This window comes from Falco peregrinus, chromosome 1 (genome assembly GCF_023634155.1).
Source record: "Falco peregrinus isolate bFalPer1 chromosome 1, bFalPer1.pri, whole genome shotgun sequence".
NCBI lineage: Eukaryota > Metazoa > Chordata > Aves > Falconiformes > Falconidae > Falco > Falco peregrinus.
The window spans coordinates 99,815,975-99,834,796 of NC_073721.1; the positions used below are offsets into that span (position 1 = coordinate 99,815,975).

General features: G+C 46.5%; 1 protein-coding gene across 1 annotated transcript in view; it reads right to left on the reverse strand.

Moving 5' to 3' along the window:
- Window positions 1-18,462, reverse strand: part of KCNH5 (potassium voltage-gated channel subfamily H member 5) — a 160,607-nt gene extending 142,145 nt beyond the window's left edge. The window contains exons 1-2 of the mRNA XM_055793597.1: window positions 18,252-18,462; window positions 4,923-5,046 (exon numbers count right to left, since the gene is read on the reverse strand). Of these exons, the coding sequence (XP_055649572.1) occupies window positions 4,923-5,046; window positions 18,252-18,324 (197 nt within the window). The 5' untranslated portion in view covers window positions 18,325-18,462. The remainder of the gene's footprint in view (window positions 1-4,922; window positions 5,047-18,251) is intronic.
- Window positions 18,463-18,822: the final 360 nt, after the last annotated feature.

The following is an 18,822-nucleotide window of genomic DNA, read 5'->3' on the forward strand; positions in this document are numbered from 1 at the left end:
AACTTTTTTCAAGTCCAGCATGCTGTTCCCATTATGCAAAATCCCATTTCTTTGAACACAGTGGGAATTTTGCCATTAGCTTCACTGCAGCCAGGATTCCACTCTCAGACTTTTTTTAATCCCACTTGCAATGGCAGTAAATCAAAACAAGGGAGAGCAGAGATGTTGACTGGAGCACTATGAGTGTTGCACTGGAAATGCTACCTGTAAACAGCAGCTTCAGCAAGGAGATTCAATTCCATCCCTCTGTACAGCTGGAAGGCAACACACACAGGGCCTAGGAGCAGGTTTCCTCCTTGAAAACAAAACCAGCAACCAACTTCTCCCAGCCCAGCGTGAAGCTGTCAGGTGCAAGGAAAGGTAAGGAAAAGCAAAGCCTGGAGCAAACGCAGACTGTAAAATGCCAGGGCAGGTCTATTTACCAGCCACTCAAAGGGTGCCTGCTCTTCCAAAGGCTTGATGGGAACACAGAGCTTAACTGATAAGCAACAGTATTTAGAAAATGCTGATATTGCGTGCAATAATAATTGGATTTTAATTTTTTATAACTGTTAATTCTTTCAATGTATTCCTGAAGACATACACTGTCATGACTGCAGGCAAATGGGGATGAAACAACTGCATGCTGGCTGATCTATCGGTGCACCTCCAGGCAGGGGGGTATGCACGGTTAATTGAAGGTTAGAGGTGCCACAATTGCAGATGGACTGTTCCTCCTGGACCATCAGCTCATTTTCATTTGACACAGTAATGCTTCACGACCACACAAGTTCTTCCACCTAAAAATTTTAGCGCTCACTTACACCAATATTTCTGTGTATCAGCCCCACCTAGAAATGCAAATTTGGGTGCCATGTGCACCCAGGAAGAACACACATTGGACTCCCATCACGCAATATTGATGAAGCCTGACCCCTACATACACTGTGCATTTCATACAGTGCCCAGGAAACTAGAGAGACTGGCACTTACACTGTAGTATTTTTAAGTGATTTTCCGGCCAATGGGCACATTATTGCTGATTAAAAAGATGAGATAATTCCAAAATCAAAGGGATTACCAGCTTGTCACAGGACTAACTCATTGCCTGAGCTGGAACAAAAACCACTCGCACCTCCAACATCTTCAGTTTATCCATTGCTCCCTGTGATCAGTACAGCCAAGACGACCTGAGACTGAACATAATCACAGAATCATTTAGGTTGGAAACAACCTTTAAGATCAGAGTCCAATTAACTAGCACTGCCAAGCCCACCACTAAACCATGTCCCCAAGCACCACATCTACATGTCTTCTAAATACCTCCAGGGATGGTGCGTCCACCACCTCCCTGGGCAGCCTTGACCACCCTTTTGGTGAAGAAATTCTTCCTGATACCCAACCTAAACCTCCCCTGGCACAGCCCGAGGCCATTGCCTCTTGTCCCATCACTCCTCATCTGGGAGAAGACACTGACCCCACCTGCCTACAGCCCCTGCCAGGCAGCTGCAGAGCCAGAAGGTCCCCCCCAGCCTCCTCTTCTCCAGGCTCAACCCCCCCAGCTCCCCCAGCCGCCCCCCATCAGCCTGGTGCCCCAGCCCCTTCCCCAGCCCCTGCCCGGCTCCGGACACGCTCCAGCCCCTCCATGGCTCTCCCGCAGTGAGGGGCCCAACGCTGAACCCGCCATTCGAGGTGCAGCCCCACCGGTGCCCAGCGCAGGGGGACGGGCACTGCCCCGGCCCCGCCGGCCACGCCGCTTCAGACACAAGCCACGATGCTGCTGGCCCCCTCGGCCACCCGGGCACGCTGGGGGCTCATGCCCAGCCGGCCACTGACCGGCCCCCCCAGGCCCTTTCCCCCCAGGCAGCTCCCAGCCCCCTGCCCCAGCTGCCGGGGGCTGGTGTGACCCAGGGGCAGGGCCCGGCGCGGGGCCGGGGTGACCCTCACACCACTGGCCCGGGCCCCTCGCACGGCCTGCCCAGCCCCCCCTGCAGAGCCCCCTGCCCCCCGGCAGGTCAGCGCTGCCCCCAGCCCGGTGCCCCCCGCACACTGACCGCGGGAGCCTCGACCCCTCGCCCAGACCGGGACAAAGCCCCGGAACAGGCCTGGCCCCAGCGCCGAGCCCTGGGGACACCCCCTGTGCCCGGCCGCCAGCGGGAGGTGACCCCATTCCCCACCACGCTCTGGGCTCGGCCCTCAGCCGGCTTTTCACCCAGCGAGCAGCACCCCCGGCCCGGCCACCCGCTGCCCCTTTCTCCAGCAGAACGCTGCGGGGAACGGCGTCAAAGGCTGTACTGAGGTCCAGGGGGGACAACACCCACCGCCCTTCCACCATCCACTGGGGTCACCTTGTCACAGAAGGAGATCGGGTCCATCAAGCCAGACCTGCCTCCCATAACCCCGCGCTGGCTGGGCCTGATCCCCAGCTGTCCTGCACGTGCCGTGTGATGGCACCCAGGCTGATCTGCTCCATAACCTTCCCCGGCACCGAGGCCGGCCTGACAGGGCTGTAGCTGCCCGAATCCTCCTTCCACAGCCCTTCTTTAGACGGGTGTCACATCTGATGACTTCCAGTCAACCAGGACCTCGCCAGTTAGCCAGGAGTGCTGATAAATGATGGAGAGTGGCTCCGTGAGCACTTGTGCCAGCTCCCTCCGTACCCTCAGGTGGATCCCATTCAGCCCCAATGTAGGGTGTGGGGTGGGACAGACAGAAAGAGGATATAATGAATACTTGCTGGACTACTCAGGAGAAAAGCATGGATGAAAGCTGATTTGAAGGCACTATACCTTATAGGTAGGAGAAAAGAGACCAAATATTCCAAAATTTGTAAGTTGTCCTTTATCATCCTCATGCTCAGTAACAACAATAACTCAAATCAGGAGCTAGATTTACATTGTTTGTAACTGTATTTCTCTTTAGTTGGATTTTTGACACTGAGAAGCTATAGAAACAGACCTTTCCAAAACCTGTGTTGAAGGTGCGGCACCGTAACTCTCTTATCCCAGAGCACTTGCCTTAGAACAGTAAAGCAAACCTTATACATAAAAATTGCTTTATATATAATGTAACATAATCTGGGCATAATATAGCAAATCTGGACTGAGAGCCTGACCCAGAAAATAATTTGAATAATAGCCCCAGATATCAAAATACCTCCAGTGACATTCTGTTGAGTAAGCCTAAGCAGGCACCACTGGCCTTCAAGACTAGTTTCCATTCCATCCAGCTGCACAGCCCTGCATTAGGGAGCAGCTCCAAAAACACTGCTCTGGAAGGCTACACAATGCATGTCGAGACCATGCTGAAAACCTCTCCAGCTCTCCTTTAATGTGCAAAGACTGGGATGCCGCCTAAGAAGCGGGAAACATCACACTACATGTATAACTCCACCAGCTAAGACCCTGACACAAAACAAGTACTCAACATGCTTTGAGTGTAGAGGCCTCTCCAAAATCCAGAGATAGATGTATAGAATGAAGGTTAAAGAAAAAAAATGTATCTTTGCTACCAATTCCATTTTCCACAATAATTCCTCCTTGAATTTGCATCTGTATGATTCACCCGTATGATCTTGAATGTGGTCAAAACAGGATCCTTCCAAATGGTAACTAGAGCCCATCACATTTACATAAAGCACTCAGATGGAATAAACCTTTCGGTCTCCTCAGTATTTGAGGCACAGGGGAATCATTATCAGTGAGGTACTGCTAAACCTTCACTTCCTCAACATTTTCCTACAATTCCATACTATATTTGTGATTATTTTAACATGCAAAAAACTATAAAAGTGCTGGCTCAGAGCAAACTTACACAGTTCGATACACAGGATAGCATAGAACAAAGGGGAAAGCATGTACGTATACCCAGGATAGCTGCGATAAGGTTGTTTCTTTCAGCCCCACTGAGTATATCGACTCTGTTACTACTGTGTGAATGAATATTTCATTTCAGCAGCACATGCCCATCTCTTCGCCACTGCCCACTAAAGGATACCTGGCTACACAGAGCAACCCTGGGCCCCCAAGGCTTCCTCCCCTTCCTGGCAGATGAGAGCAGGAACAACATGTCAGCACATGTTGCTTTTTGGAGTAAGCAACGACTGACATCTGAGGACAGGCTCACTGCCCACCCTGCTCTGGCCAGCTGAAGCATCATGATCCATGTTTGGCAGCACCCATCTCCCAGAAATCATCACTTGTAGATATGCAACTGCATCCTCTCAGTGCCCTGGAGCTGGTCACTCCCTGAACACATAAAGGGAAAACCTACCCAAACTTGTATCTCAGTCATTCCTTATTGCCTCTGCCCCTCATTTACTTTGCTCATGCACACACGCACATGCACACACATTAGGGATTTAGGCTTTCCCCAAAGCATCTCCTTTTAAAGGATGCAGCAGTCAAGGCACAGACACATGTCTAACCATAAATCACTGCTGCCTGCTCCTGAAAGACCACCAATGAAAGGAAAAAGCCATAAAGCTGCAATGCTTAGAGTAAATATCAGCTTAATCACTCTCTTAGGTATAAAGATGCACTTTGCACATTACTGCGCCCTGTGTGTCTATGTAATAACAGGGACCAACATAGGCTACAGAAGAGCCCACGCCTACTCGCATTTTAACAAAGATCTAGTAAAAAAAAAAAAAAAAAGCCTTTGAAACACATTACCTAAACACCCACTTTCTTTACTGGATCATTAGCTACAGCACATTCATACTGATATTAGTCAGGTAAAATTTCAAAATGCTTTGCTTTACTTATCCAGTGTCCTGGATACGTTGCTGGTTTCATTCATTTAAAGTCTGTTGCAGTACTTTTAATTTCTGCAAAACAATGCTTTTCTTACATCAGCCCTTTTTTCCAAAACCTCACTGTTCTACCCAGCAGATTAAAATTTTAAAAGTGCAGCAAGTGGCAACAAAGAGACAGTTGGCATACCTGCAAGTGCTACTCTTCTGCATGACGTCAGCTCGATGATATCCAGAAAGTTTACAAAAACCGTCATTACTATAAACTACGGGCCAGTCCACAATCTGAGCATTTCCCAACAAAAAACTGGATTCTGAAAAGAGAAAAAGAGAGAAAGAGCTGTTGTCAGTGGCAAAGTACAATTAAATCCTCCATGTGTTACACAGCAGATGCAGAGTAATTCATGTTGGTAACTATCACAAAATTTCAGGGGGAACTGAAATCAAAATGGGCATCAGAAAAGAAATCATGATGAAACAGGGTAACTTCTAGTAATGTAAGTAGCTTCTTGCACCCCAAAATATTGATATAAGCACCAATGCTTTTGCAGTTTAGAAAGGATTCATTTATTCACAACATCTGGGTATCGTGCTGTATTTTCATTTTATATGTATCTGGAAATTAACTTGCAAACTGAATTTTAAATGCTGAACCGTATATGTGTGCCCAACACTGATGACAACTTTCTTGCTTAAGACAAGTACATTTTTCCTCCTGGCAGGTCCCAGTCTGTTTTGCAGGTCACAGCCAGCATCCCTGGGATGAGGGACAGAGAGTGCCAGGAGCTGCTGGGGAGGGGCAAGATGTGCCTGCTACATCTGGTGGTACATCACGAGCCACATCACGCCTGGGACAGTGGATATGAAGTGACCCATGAGGAAATTCAGCATGATCAGGGAACTGAGGAGTGCCAAAGGGACTTAAACATTTGAAATAACACAAAACAGGTACTGAATTTCAGTGGCAGTCTATTAAAAATGCAGATGGGTGGGTTTGGCTCATTCTACTAACATGCATCCGTTGCTGTACATACAAAATATGGGCAGCGAGTATTTCTAGGAGGCTGAACTGAGGTTTAAATATCACTTCAGTCATCTGTTCTTTCAGTCAGTGCCTACAGTTTACACGCACGGACTGGCATCAACATATTATGAGCTAGTCCTAAAATAGTTTTATTCACTAGTTTGGAAAGATTCTTCCATCCCTGCTTTTAGTAAGGCGCTTCCAAAGAAGGAAATGCCCATTTTGCTTAAATACAACGTTGTGGGATTTTATGTTCATCAATACCGTAAACATTCCTAATTTTGTTTCAGAAATAATATTCTCATTTAGCAGAGGCTCCCATATTGTAGTCTGTGATGATCTTCAGCTTTCTTTATTTTTCCTGTCAGTTTTAAATTTCATGTTGACTGCAGCTATGGAATTAACCAGTCCCATTCACTTATGCTAAAAAGCTATTAAAATGTAGCTATCAACAATCACTGCCATATAGAAATTACAGGAAATGTTCCTTTCAGCAGTTCTTGCAGAGGAAAAAAAAAAATAAGGAGACTTTTACAAATTTTCCTCATAATAGCCAAAGAATGGTTATGCCAATTACTTACAGACTACTCAGGTGCACACATTGATTTTCACATAAAAGTAGCACTGGGTTTGCATGAGCTACGCATGTCCGTCTCAAGAGTATTTATAACTGTGACTGGATGGTACATTATGCAAACATCCTGCTGAACAAGGAAAGTTTACTGAAAAAAACAGTACTGCTTTCTTTTTTCTTTATAAGAATGAATTCAGAAAAGAATAACCTGGACATTATTGGATTTTCTACAGAAAAGCAGATAAAAAAAAAAATATTTAAAAGCCAACCAATGTGAGAAACAGAAGTTTACATTTTGTGAAATCTAACACTTTTAAGCTCAAAGAATTTACTTGAATCCATCACAAATATTCTTAAGCCTAAAGGTCAACTTTAAAAATTTACTTTCCTATGCGAAGGGAGAAGCCCTCACTACAAGCAGTGGGAGACAAGGTGTAAAGCCTGAGTGTTACCTAAAATCTCCCTGGCTTTCCACAGCCCTTTCCGCACCGGGGACTCAGCACAGTGCAGATCCTAATACAAAGAAAACCCTAACTCCCTGGAAACCAAAGGGTTCACTGGAGCTCATCCCACTGTATTGATGTTCCCCCAACACCCTGCATCTTCTCTAACTTGGAAAAGGGGAGACACCACCAGCCCTCTAAACCCACAAGGGTCCCCCCATGGCAGCTGCCCTACCACCATCGCACCGCAGCAGCTGGAGAGGACGAGAGCGTAAGCAACTCTTCATTTCCCATCGCACAGGGAAACAACCAATATTACAAGTTCTCTGGTTAGATTTGGAAAGAGGTTTCTTTATCAGACTGCCTTTCACCAACATTCTGCTCACACATCCAGATACAATGGGCACAACCTGGGCAATGAGAGACTGCAATACCAAAGTCACTTGTGGATGCTGTGCACATCCAGGTGCTCCCCAGAGGACCACAGTCCAAAAGCAGATAACCCTGCTTCAAAACCTCCACCTTCAACAGACGTAACCTTGATTCTGTATTCCCACCATGTAACTGTTTCAGGACACAAAATACACAGCAGAAAATACGTGTTGCAGCCAGCAGCTGACACAGAGCATTTAATGGCTGTCTTCTACAGATTTTACATTTCTTTACACCTGAGGGTCTCAAAATACCTGATAAGGCATTCTCTAAACTGATCAAATCCACTAAAAACTCGGGAGGGAACAAAACATAAAGCCAAACTATTGATAGCTTTAAAAAAAATCCCATAGAATTAGAAGAAAATAGACACAAGAGGTATCTTGGTAGATACTAGTATTTGTAAGGTTAGATCAGATATGTAGTGTATGTACTAGAAACGTGACCAGATATTAGAATATGTTTACTTTTGTCCCCATGAATTTCCCTTTACTAAACAGGCTTTTTTTTTTTTTTTTTTTTTTTACCCTTGTCTCCTAAGGAAGTAAGGCTTATTCATCCATGCTCAGCATGTGAGTATGTATGTGTGTCCTATTCCAGTGGAAGAAAAATCCAGAATCAATGTTTGCAGCATGTTAGAGACCAATGAATCTAATTGTGGGCACAAAGCCATAGGAATCCACATTTCATTAATGCCACTGCTCAGTGAGCAGCAAGCAGCTTGATAAAATTTAAGGAAGAACAGGTCACCATCTGACCCTTGGGTTTTATTGTGTACCAAAGTCTTAGGAGCCACTGGACTCCATACCTACCCTACATTTTATCAGGATCATGTTATTTTCTCCAACCAAGACACATATTAATTCTTCCTTACTTCTACAATTTCTCCAAATCAAAACTCCAGGCAGATTTAACTCTACATTAGCCAGTCCATGTCCAGCTGTAAGTATCTGTGTACTGCATGGCAGAACACTGAGAGAACCTCTTTTTTTGGCCATAATTTCTTCAAAATCACAGAGTGCAAAGGAATACGAGGGGGTTTTTGCTGAGTACTCTGCTACAACTCCTTGCATATTCTCTAACATGTTTCTGTTCTGGAGCCTAAGCTTAGTCAAAAACAGAGACTCCTTAGCAGAGAACACAACCTTTGCATTTCTAGGAGTTTTGTGTGCCTGGCGAAGAGACTGTTTTATATCAAATCATCACCACTAACTACCCATGCAAGTCCACTACTGCAGTTACCTCCTCTAAGGCTGGGTCCTAACAAGTCCTGGACTAAATCCACCTGCCTGCCTTATTTCTGCAGCTCAGATATGTGGTTTCCTCATTAAGAGAGGGCAATCACAGATGTCTTGAGTTAAGATCTCCATCAATCTAGGGCAAATCCCACTGTTCAATTTCCAGCTGGCTGCTTGAACCTTCTGTAAGAGACAAGAGTTGGAAAAAACTCATTTCTTCTCCACCTCCAGTTGCAATAGGGCAGCCTAACACCAAAAATGTGTTCACTTCCAAACACAACTGCTGCATGTTCCCCTTGGCCTCCCTTGCCAGCAGCTCCAAAGCAAGGACCCTCAGCAAGGGCACCTTGATGTCCCCCTGTGTGCTGCTGCAGTGACTCTGTGGTGAAGTCCTGTAGCAGCCCCTTAGCACAAGCCAAGACTTCATTCAAGCAGATCAGGTCTAAGGACAGACAAGCGTGCTACAGACCTGCCTTCAGGCTGCCAACTGACTTGCTCCTTCCTGAGGTACATCCATACTCATCGCACCCAACAGGGAAACGCACCCAGACCACAGCTAAGCTAGTCACCCGGTGGCAGCCCAGGGACGTGCCCACCGGCACTGCTGCGGGGTGCACCTCCAGCATCAAATCCCAGGTTCACTCCTGGTCCTCACATTCCCCTGACAGCCCACACTCCACGTTGGTCAGTTCATACCAAAGATCTTTTACGGAGTGAGGCAAAGGACTTTCACACAATCAGCCTTTTTTTAAAGCATGGGTGTGAGTCCTGCAATGCCACACATCAAGGACTGCCCCCTGCCCTGAGCAGACACGTCCTGCAAGACAGACCCAGGGGAGAGGCAAGCTTTCTTTGCCTGCTCTAATCTTCAACAGATAAGACTGAAATTTTGCACCTTCTTCAGAAGACAAAGACAAGGAGCCAACAAAAGGTCTGCAAATTGCTGGGTGATGAGCATAGCAAGGACACTAACACTGGGATCTCCACAGCTGTGTTCCTGTTGAATTCAATACGCAAGAGCTATACTCTGCAAGCTATTTTCTTTAAAGATTAAATTACATTGGAGGTATTCTCAAGGGTAAGCATTTCTTAACTGAGTTTAGTTACTAACAACAGGACAACACCAAATTCAGCCACTACACCCAGAACACCTGAATTTACTCAGGTTTTAAGTACATAACAACTTCACTGAAAGAATAGTATCACAGCACGCATTGCCAAGGACAGACAAAGTTACAGATGGCAGTGCATAAATACAGCTCGCATTCGGGAGTAAGACATTGGTAACTAAAACTTGTGCAATATCTGTGGTATGGCCCATAAAGGAAAGCCTTCTCTCTCCATGTACAGCAACACCCAACCTAACAAGCATTTTACTATGGAGGCTGGAAACTCCTCCCGTGGTCTGCTAGACATTCACCGGCCATTGCTGAAAGCAGGACAGTAAATCTGACAGACCAGCGGTCTGATCCAGTGTATGGAACCCTGGGCAGTTGTGATCCAGCTTACCCTGTGGTAACATCTCACGCTCTCAAAACATTAACATGCAGCTAACATCAAGACTTGCATGATGATTAGCCTGAAACGTCTGGTACTGCATTCATCCTTGCTTGGATTGCTCTGATGCACCAAAAATGCATTTTCACTTCCGATTTCCTTATAGATAAAAGTCAGGTTTTATTATTTCTAAGCTTGTGTTGATGTCATTACCTCCACCAATTTTCTCCACCTGTCCTCCTTTCTGATATATTGCAGAAAGCACAAATCACAAATCTGTAGTTGTGTAAGTTCTCTGACTAGACACACCCGAACATCAGTGTCTGTCTGTAAGTGTGCAGGGGAACAGGGCTCAAGCAGCAGACCTACATGTCTCGGAGTTGCTAGATTCCTCTTAGGAAGTCAGCAGGCTTTTTATTACCTAATATAACGCTGCTGTTTACAAGGTTTAATACTGATTGCAAGGACTCGGGTATTCAAGGCATACAGTTAGCAGAATTTCAGGTTGGAAAACACAATTGAGGAAAACAATTGTTAAAGGCGCTGTATTTGCTGTTGTTGCGCTTCTATTTTGTGAAAAGGCTCTTTCTGTACAAAGCCAGTCATGCTGTAGAGCAGCAAGCCCTTAATCTTACTCTATCTTGCAGCAGCTAACACTCAAGACAGTGCTGAGCCTTGTTTTGTTTAAAAGAAGAAAGAAAAAAGAAAAAACCACAGTGTGCAAGCAATTTTTTTTTTTAACCAACACAATGCCCAAAGCAGTGTAAAATTCACATTATGTAATCACAGGAGAGCAGGAACAGCTAAATCATTCCAAGAGATATGCTTAGCCAAGTGAGAAATGTTGTCTCTAATCATCTTTTCTCAAGAATGTTTGGGTACCACTTGTAGCCAAAATTGTTTAAATCATCATTTCAGAATTCCATCTCATCCCAAGAAAACAGGCAACTAAGCTTTTTAGAAAAGCCACCATTGAAAAGGTGTTTTTAAAAAAATGAAGCAGTAGCACTACACAAGTAATAATTATTATTATAATAAAAAGAAACAGTGTTTCCATCTAGGAATAAACTCCTAACTCAAGCAACTTTACACAGAGCTGTCCAGAATTACCGCCCCTCCATTGCAGAGCAAACGCAGCCCAGACCTGACAGGGTCTGTGAAATGGCTGGAATTTGCCTTTTTTGCTAATGCTGTTTTATAAAAGCCCCAAACAACTTCAACTACTGTCAGCTGACTCTCTTCATGACTACACAGGGTCAGCATATTGCTGCAGTCTAGACCATCTTGGAAAACTTGTGGGGCTCCTCTGTGTGTGTGTGCTGGGGAGGGGGGGGCTAAGAAATGTTCTCCTTTTTTATCTTCTTTTAGCTCTCCTGAGCTAGTCTTGGCCCTGATAATACATACTGCTACTGGTGTTGTTTAGAGTGACTCCAACCACATACTCAAGACGTACTGCATCCGCACAGAAAAAAACCCAGAAGATCCTAAACCATTTTGGAGGACATTACCCTCTGAAATCAGCCTAATGGGCACCAATGTCCCTCCAGCTTAGGGGTCGGCTGCAGACAAACTGCTGTGCTTGGAGCAGCAACCTCCACCAGCGCTTTGTACTCCTTACTATAAAACCACATTGCTGTTTTCTAACAAAGCTGTTATTTCCCCGGTGTCTTTAAAGCATGCAAAACATCAGTGTCATCCAATTTATCCAGCACATTAAGCGTTGCTTGCCTGAAAAAAATCTCTCAAAGGACTAACTCTTTACGTCACCTTTCTGTACCAGTGTTGTTTTTATTTACTACTCATCTTATGAAAATGCAGAGGGCTAAACCCAGAGCAAGATGCCACCATACTGACTGTGCTGAAATGATCTACTTCCTGCCCCAAATAAGTGCTCTTCAAATAAAACAGAGATAAATAATCCAGCATTGGCTGAAATATTAAATCCACGTGTAAGTCACTTAGCTGGGAACACAGCAGCTTTGGGCAATTTAGCAAGAGAGCTCAAGAAGAGAGATTAGAGTCTGCCTGGAATTTACCTCCTGAAAATGCAAAAAATTAAATTGAATAATTCTGAATGTGAAAGCCCACAAACAGTGCAGTCCCCTGCCTTTATTGTGGCACAATAAAGGCGTCACTGACACCAGGAAGAGTTTTGAGTCAATAAGGACAAGACAGTGTCCCTATGAATTGCCTGTAAAATGACATTTTATACAATTCCGATCACAGTTTCTCCCCCACAGATTCTTTTATCCTGAAGTTAAACTAACCCTCACCTATCCCAGTTATCATTTAAATGCCACCGCTGAATCTGTTCTCTTTTAAAATTATGCAGAAGACAATATAGATGTAGCAAGGCTAAATTTAAACTGGGGCACACTGTAGCTCTCACTCAAGGCACAGGGGCACTCTCAGAGAGCACCAAAAATCCGATTTTTGGCTTTATACAAATGACAGTGCTGGCTTCACGTTCCCAGGTGAGAAAATTGTGCTAAAAGCAGCTGTTCAGACACAGGGGTTCCTCTTCCAAACACTCAGCCTGAAGCTAGTCCTGGCTGCAGTTTCACAGAGCCTGGCTGTATCTCAAAAAAAAAAACGTTTTGGCAGAGCACCGTCTGCATCTCCCATGCTCCCCTCTTTGTGTCCTACCAACAAGACAGATCCCAGCCCACTACCAAGGTGCTGCTTCAGGCCAGTCTCCTGAGGGGCCATCCAGAAGCCAGTAGTTGGACTCCTTCCAACTGCCATGTGCAGGATCAGGCCCTGGCTATTTAGGTTACCTGGGACTTGGCATTTAAAACAGCCAGACACTGAGCGTGCCGATTAAACAAGTATCAGACTTTTGTCTGAAAAGCAGGTAATTGGAGTGCTAACTCCAAAATCTTCTTCTATTACTTAATTTTATCAAAACGGAAAATCTTATTTCCTTAGCTTTCTGGGAAAAAAACTTAAAATTCGAGTTAACCACCAAACAGTACCCTGTTAAACAGGCTAATTAAATGTATTTCCACGGCTCACTTCCTGACATTATCCTTTGGCTGTATACTCCTTCCAACAGCAATAAAAAGCCTGGATGTTTACCCTTAAAAAAAAAAAAAATCAATAATTTCATTTTTCTCTTTCTCTCAGATTTCACTATTAACCTGGGGATGCAGCAGCTCTTGCAGTGACCTCTTGTGGCAACCGCTCCGCAGCACTCCAGCCTCTCCAGAAGGGAGCATCTCCCACCGCCCCATCCCACCGCCAGCAGCACGCAGAGAAAAAAAGTACCAGGAAAAGACCACCCACAATACACAAAATAGCTGACCAGACCTCAAGGAAATCCAGCTATTCCTTTAGCTAACGATATGGCACCATTTGGGTTTCTAAATTAATACAATGGTATAGAGCTGCCATAAGCATCAAAAAAACCTCAACCAAACAAAAAAGCAACCAAAAAAAACCCTAAACAAAACAAAACCACATATAAAAACTCCCCCGATTTCAGCAGCAGTCAGTTGTGCTGAATTTTTCTGCATTCAGCAAGCCAACTTGAAAAGTAAGGAAAGCAGGGCACTTGCAATAGAAAACTCCTCGCAAATGTCATCTAGTAATGCTTCTTAGTGTAAAAACCCACTTAGCATTGATTTACATATCAGCAGGACCCCTGCAGTCATAGAAGCTGCAGAAGGCACCCTGTGCCTTCAGATGCCAGAGAAATCCCTAACGACATAACCTCCTCGGTCATCCGTTCAGTAACTTCTCTGCAGTCCATCAGCTGGAGGATGGGAACTTTCACCCCACAGTTTATAGTGTCTTTAAAAGAGATTTAGGGAACTGCTGACCTCCACATATTTTTCAGAGGATCCCCAATGACAAGACACTCTGTAAACTTGAAGTAACATGTTAAAAGAACTTTCTCTCTGCAGCGTAACTTAATTTGGATCAGATGAAAACGCAGCTTGTTTTAATTTAGGGGAGAGAAGCCTATGTGTATCATGTGCCAAAAGTACAAGTGTTCTGTCACCCTGCCTGTAAGACACCAGGTATGCTACATGGGCTAGTAAGAAGGACAGGAGGGACAACACTTATTTTAGCTATAGTGCCAGTGTAATAAAAATGAAAAAGGAGTCTTAGTGCTACAGATGTGACCCTTGTTTCCCTCCCCCTTCCTGGGCAACCTGCCTTGACACCTGTGAACAGGGCTGATCCTTTCGCTCATCAAAGTCACAGGGACCCAGCAGGGCATAAAGCTCTGTTTAAAGGAACTGCTTTGTAGGAATGTGGCACAAAGCTGAAAAAGGCCGGGAATTAAGTTCTGGTTTCATTAATGTTCATGGTAAAATTCCCACGTAAGCCTTTGGGAGCAGAGATTTCAGCCCAAGTGTCAAAATACATTTGTCAAAGACCTGAAAGACTCATTTTCCCGACAAAGCTTCTAAGAGTTACTGCAACAGAAGCAATAACCAATAACGATGACTCTTGTCATATAGATAAGACTGCATATAGTCTTTCATTAAATTAAGCCCTTCTTCCAGGCTGTTAGCACTTCTTACTGCATAATGCCGCAAAGACCCGGAGTTAACCTTTTCCCAAACTCTCCCTCTACCACAAAAGCAAATTACACCTTTAACACAAGCTGAATTCTTTTGCTGCTGGAATATGCGAGGGGTGAGGATGGACAGGCAAGACAGACACGTTTCTCTGCCCCGTGCATGTGGCTCGACTTGCCGGATCGCCCTGCCCGTGGGCCAGGTCCGCAAAGCCCAGCCCTGCCCGCTTCTGTTCGCTCTGCACCTCCGCAGCACTGAGCCGAGGTCAGTGTCAGCAAGAGCTCTGAACATACTGAAGAAGCAACCAATAACATTAGTAATAACGGGCACAAACCACTGAGAACATCTTAAGAGAGAACATTGCCCTAAGGAAGGCCCTTATTAAAAGTCCAAACTACTAACGGCAGTAAAAGGCAGCCACCTTCATGTGATTTAACCCAGAGCTCTCACAAAACACTACTTCTTTCAGCTCAGCAAAACACCTGGTGTTCTTAAGATCCAGGGCACAGTCAAGGCTGTGGCAAGATTGTATCAATCTTTTGTGAGCCTCAGATAAAACCTTTACTCCATGTATTTTCACTGTGCTTTAAGAGGAAAAAAAAAGATTGCAAAGAGCGTACTCGGATTACCCTGAGGATAGGTCTGCGCGTCCTAAGGGCTCGTCCCTTTTTACCAACTGCAGCAGTTATCTAACAACAGAACCCGCTTCTCCCCGCAGACTTTGTCTCTCCTCGGGTGGAGCTCAGCTGTGATGTGGGCAAAGAACCCGCAAAGCAACTTAGAGGCTACTGTCCACCACCAAACGCTTTGGGAAGCACCTGGAACCTGCTGCTGTCCAAAAAGCCAAGTATGCTGCTGCTCTAGAACACTTCACAAGCTCCAAGGTGTAAAGTCGCCTCAAAAGAGAGGTTCCCTGGGCAAAGGGACACTGTGAGACCCACCACCACCACTACTTTAGCAGTCGTTCCATCCTTCCCAAACGCATTGGCTAGGAGAGGAATGTGTGGCAGGGCATCCCAGAAATCCCACCCCTCCATACGGAGGGCAGAAGAGCCACAGTCACTTTGTTCCTTTCTGCTCAGCTCTTTGATGCTTTGCTCAGGACTGACTGACCATGAGCACTTCTCCCACAATTTTAATCTGATTTGTAGCCAAAGCTGGGGTGAAAAGGAAAGGGTCACACTATTCCTAAACAGAAAATGCTTAAATAATGCTGAAAATTGAATATATTTTTAACACCAGGCTGGCCACCACACTTAGTCTGCTCATAGTGTTCCCACTATGCCAGTTCTGACTTTCCGCATTTTAAAATTATTGTGGTTTTGTCTATAAATTTTGTTATTCAGACCCATCTCTGGCAACTCGGAGTAATTTGTCTCCACCTACATTTCATTTTGAAACCATTGCTTCCATTCCACCTGAAGAAGAGCCTATCATCTGCTGAAATACCTGTCTGATTTGTCCAGCCACACCTGTTGCCCAATAGAAGATATTACCTCTATCTACAAACCTTCTCCTGGTTAAGAGGAGATTTATGGTCAAGAAGCGCAATGGGATTGCATAAATGTGAGAAATCTCTAAAAAAATGTTCTTTAACCCAAAAAGATGATAGAAGGGCTTTTTTCAAGCATGCTGAAGATGTATTTTAAAAAATAATCATCAGACTTTCCCTGATCCTGTACCTCAACTTGTCAGCAAAAAATCTTGGAAACTGGGGAATCCACATATGAAAACAAAACCCTGCACACTGCCAGCAGACCAAATCCTTGCCTTCTACTGAGCACTGTCAGGAGATACTTGAACTGGATTTGGCCTACTGGATACCATTAATTTTGGATTAAACAGTGATGAATCCAATGAAAATTACTATTTGTCTAAAGGACAAATACTGTTATGACCTGGATGACAAAAATAAGAACTAAATCATGTTTCAGGGCACAACACTGACCACCTACACAAGTCAAAAACAAATTCCCAATCCACTTTTGGCTTTATGATCCAAAAGGGCAGATTTGGCTCTGTAGCATCATGCTTAGGCATCATCAGTGGCAGAGAAAAAGCAGAACGAATAACCAGCATGATTTATGCTCCACAATCAGACCAGGTTAAAAACTGGAGGGGGATATATGCTTTTAAAGTAACGTTCAAAAGCTTTATGAGGTTTTCCAGTTTTTGACATCTCAAAAGTTTTACTGAGCTTTCACCAGGGAGGACATGTGATTTAATTAGAGCACGATACAAAAGCATGGCAATCCCAAAACATGTTCCCAGCTCTGCCACCGGCTTGCTGCATGACCTTGGGAAAAAACCTGCGATGCCCCAAGCTCCCATTTATACCATAATTCGAAGAACAGGTTGGGAATGCCTCTGTGTGTCCTCTTCCACAAGGAGCTGTGAAGTGTAATTAAATTCCACCCAGTGCTTTGAAATTGTCAGAGGGAAAGTGCTATATAAACCCTTATTAATTAAGCTTACATTTAATCTGGCAAATAAATACACTATTGCGGGAAACTAGCTCCTAGTGATTGTGCAGCTACAGGGGTGGACAGAGAGTCAGCTGCCAACCACAAAACTGACACAGGCAACGCGAGAGGGAGGAAGCCCCCCCAAAAGTGGTTGACGGCTTAAGACAAGGCTGACATTTTAATACACAGTATTTTAAAACAAATTCCAAAGTCCTCATCCCACTCCTGCGCCTGTGGAAGTCAATGAAACGCTAATCCACTACCTGCCATCAAAATCAACTTCAAGCCAGCACACCAGACCATGTTAGTGTGAACGTGAGGTGAAGCCAGAAAGAAAGGTGGAGGGGAACGCTTTTCGGTGCGATCCCATGCCACATTAGCATCTTGATGTTGCACATGTGGCAATTTCTTTCAGCCGTCTGCTCTGCCCACCTTTCCCATTTCGGTCCCCAGATGCACGCTGGCACAGCAGTGCCCTGGTACGGCCAGGTCGCCCTGAACTTGGGCTGGCCAAGGAGATATCCTTCAGCAAATCCAAAGCCGAGGTCTCTTACTGGACTAGACTTCATTTAGGCGAACACTTGGATGTTTCAGTAGTTATGTGCCAGTGCAAAGACTGGGCAAAAAAGGAATGTGACTAGCACAAGACTTGCCTAAAGCAGCACCTACATTAACACACCTACAGAGCCAGTGGTCTGCAACCACACCGTAACTTTAACAGAGCTGCCTGCAGCACAGGGCTCTGCGCTGGATGAAAGGCTAACAGCAACTCTAGCAGCAAGGAATAATTTGATGGCCATGCAGTCCTGAACCAGTCCTGTAAATATTCACCAAACAGAGGAGATGTAGGCAAACAGCTGCAGCAAGTTCTCTACATATTTGCTCTGCCACAGGATTCCCATCGTCCGAATCACAGTCACTCCCTCATCCTCCTTCCCAGTACCTTTGCCACGGACTTTAAAGTGTCACAGAATTGCAAAGACTTGGAAATCCTGAATGAAAACGGCTGCAAGCCCAATCGCTAGAGAACTAAAGAACAAGAAGGGGGGAGGGGGGAAATGACCCGACGAGCGGAGAAGATGTTAGACATGTAAATGATGAGTAGTGGCTCAAAAAAAAAAAAAAAAAAAGGTACAGACGCGGAGTACCGGTAAGGATGTGAGAGGTGAGGGGGCCAGGGCCAGGACCGGGTAGGGCAGCTCCCGCGGAGCCCGGGGGGCACGGCAGCCCCGTTCCCCGGCGCTGAGCCACCCGCGCCCCGGGAGCCGCCGAGGGGCCGGCGGGCGGGCAGAGGGACGGACGGGGGGGGTCTCTCACCGCTCGAGCGCCGGACGATGTTCTCCAGGAAGGTGTTCTGCGGTGCCACCAGCCCTCTCTTGCCCCCCGGCATCCTGCAGCGCCGGGCTCGGGGGCCGGGGGTGCGCGGCAGCGGCGGCGGCGGCGGCGGCGGGGGGGGGCCGGCGGCGGCTGGTGCGCCCGGTGCCCGTGAGTCGCGCAGGGGCGGCCGCGGCCGCTCATGGTAGTGGCGCCCCCGCGGCGGCTGCAGCGCGGACTGGGGCCGCGCCGCGCACGGCACCGCCGAGCGCCGCCGCCCGCCCGCCCCCCCTGCGCCTGCGCGCCCGCCCCGCCGCGGAGCCGGGCGGCCCCGGGACGGGGAGCGGGAGCGGGGGCGGGGGCGGGGTGGCGCGGGGGGGGGCGGGTGCAGCCCCGCGGGGGTCGCGCCCCGCGCCGTGGCCCGCCGAGCCGCGGCCCCTGGCTGGCCCCGAGCGGGGACCCCTGCGAAGTTTTGCCCTGGCCCCCTGCGCGGGGCACGCCGCCCCGCCGGCATTGCCGCCTGCAGCGGGGTTTGGCGGCCGGCGCTCCCGCTGGGGGGCTGGGGGAGCACAGC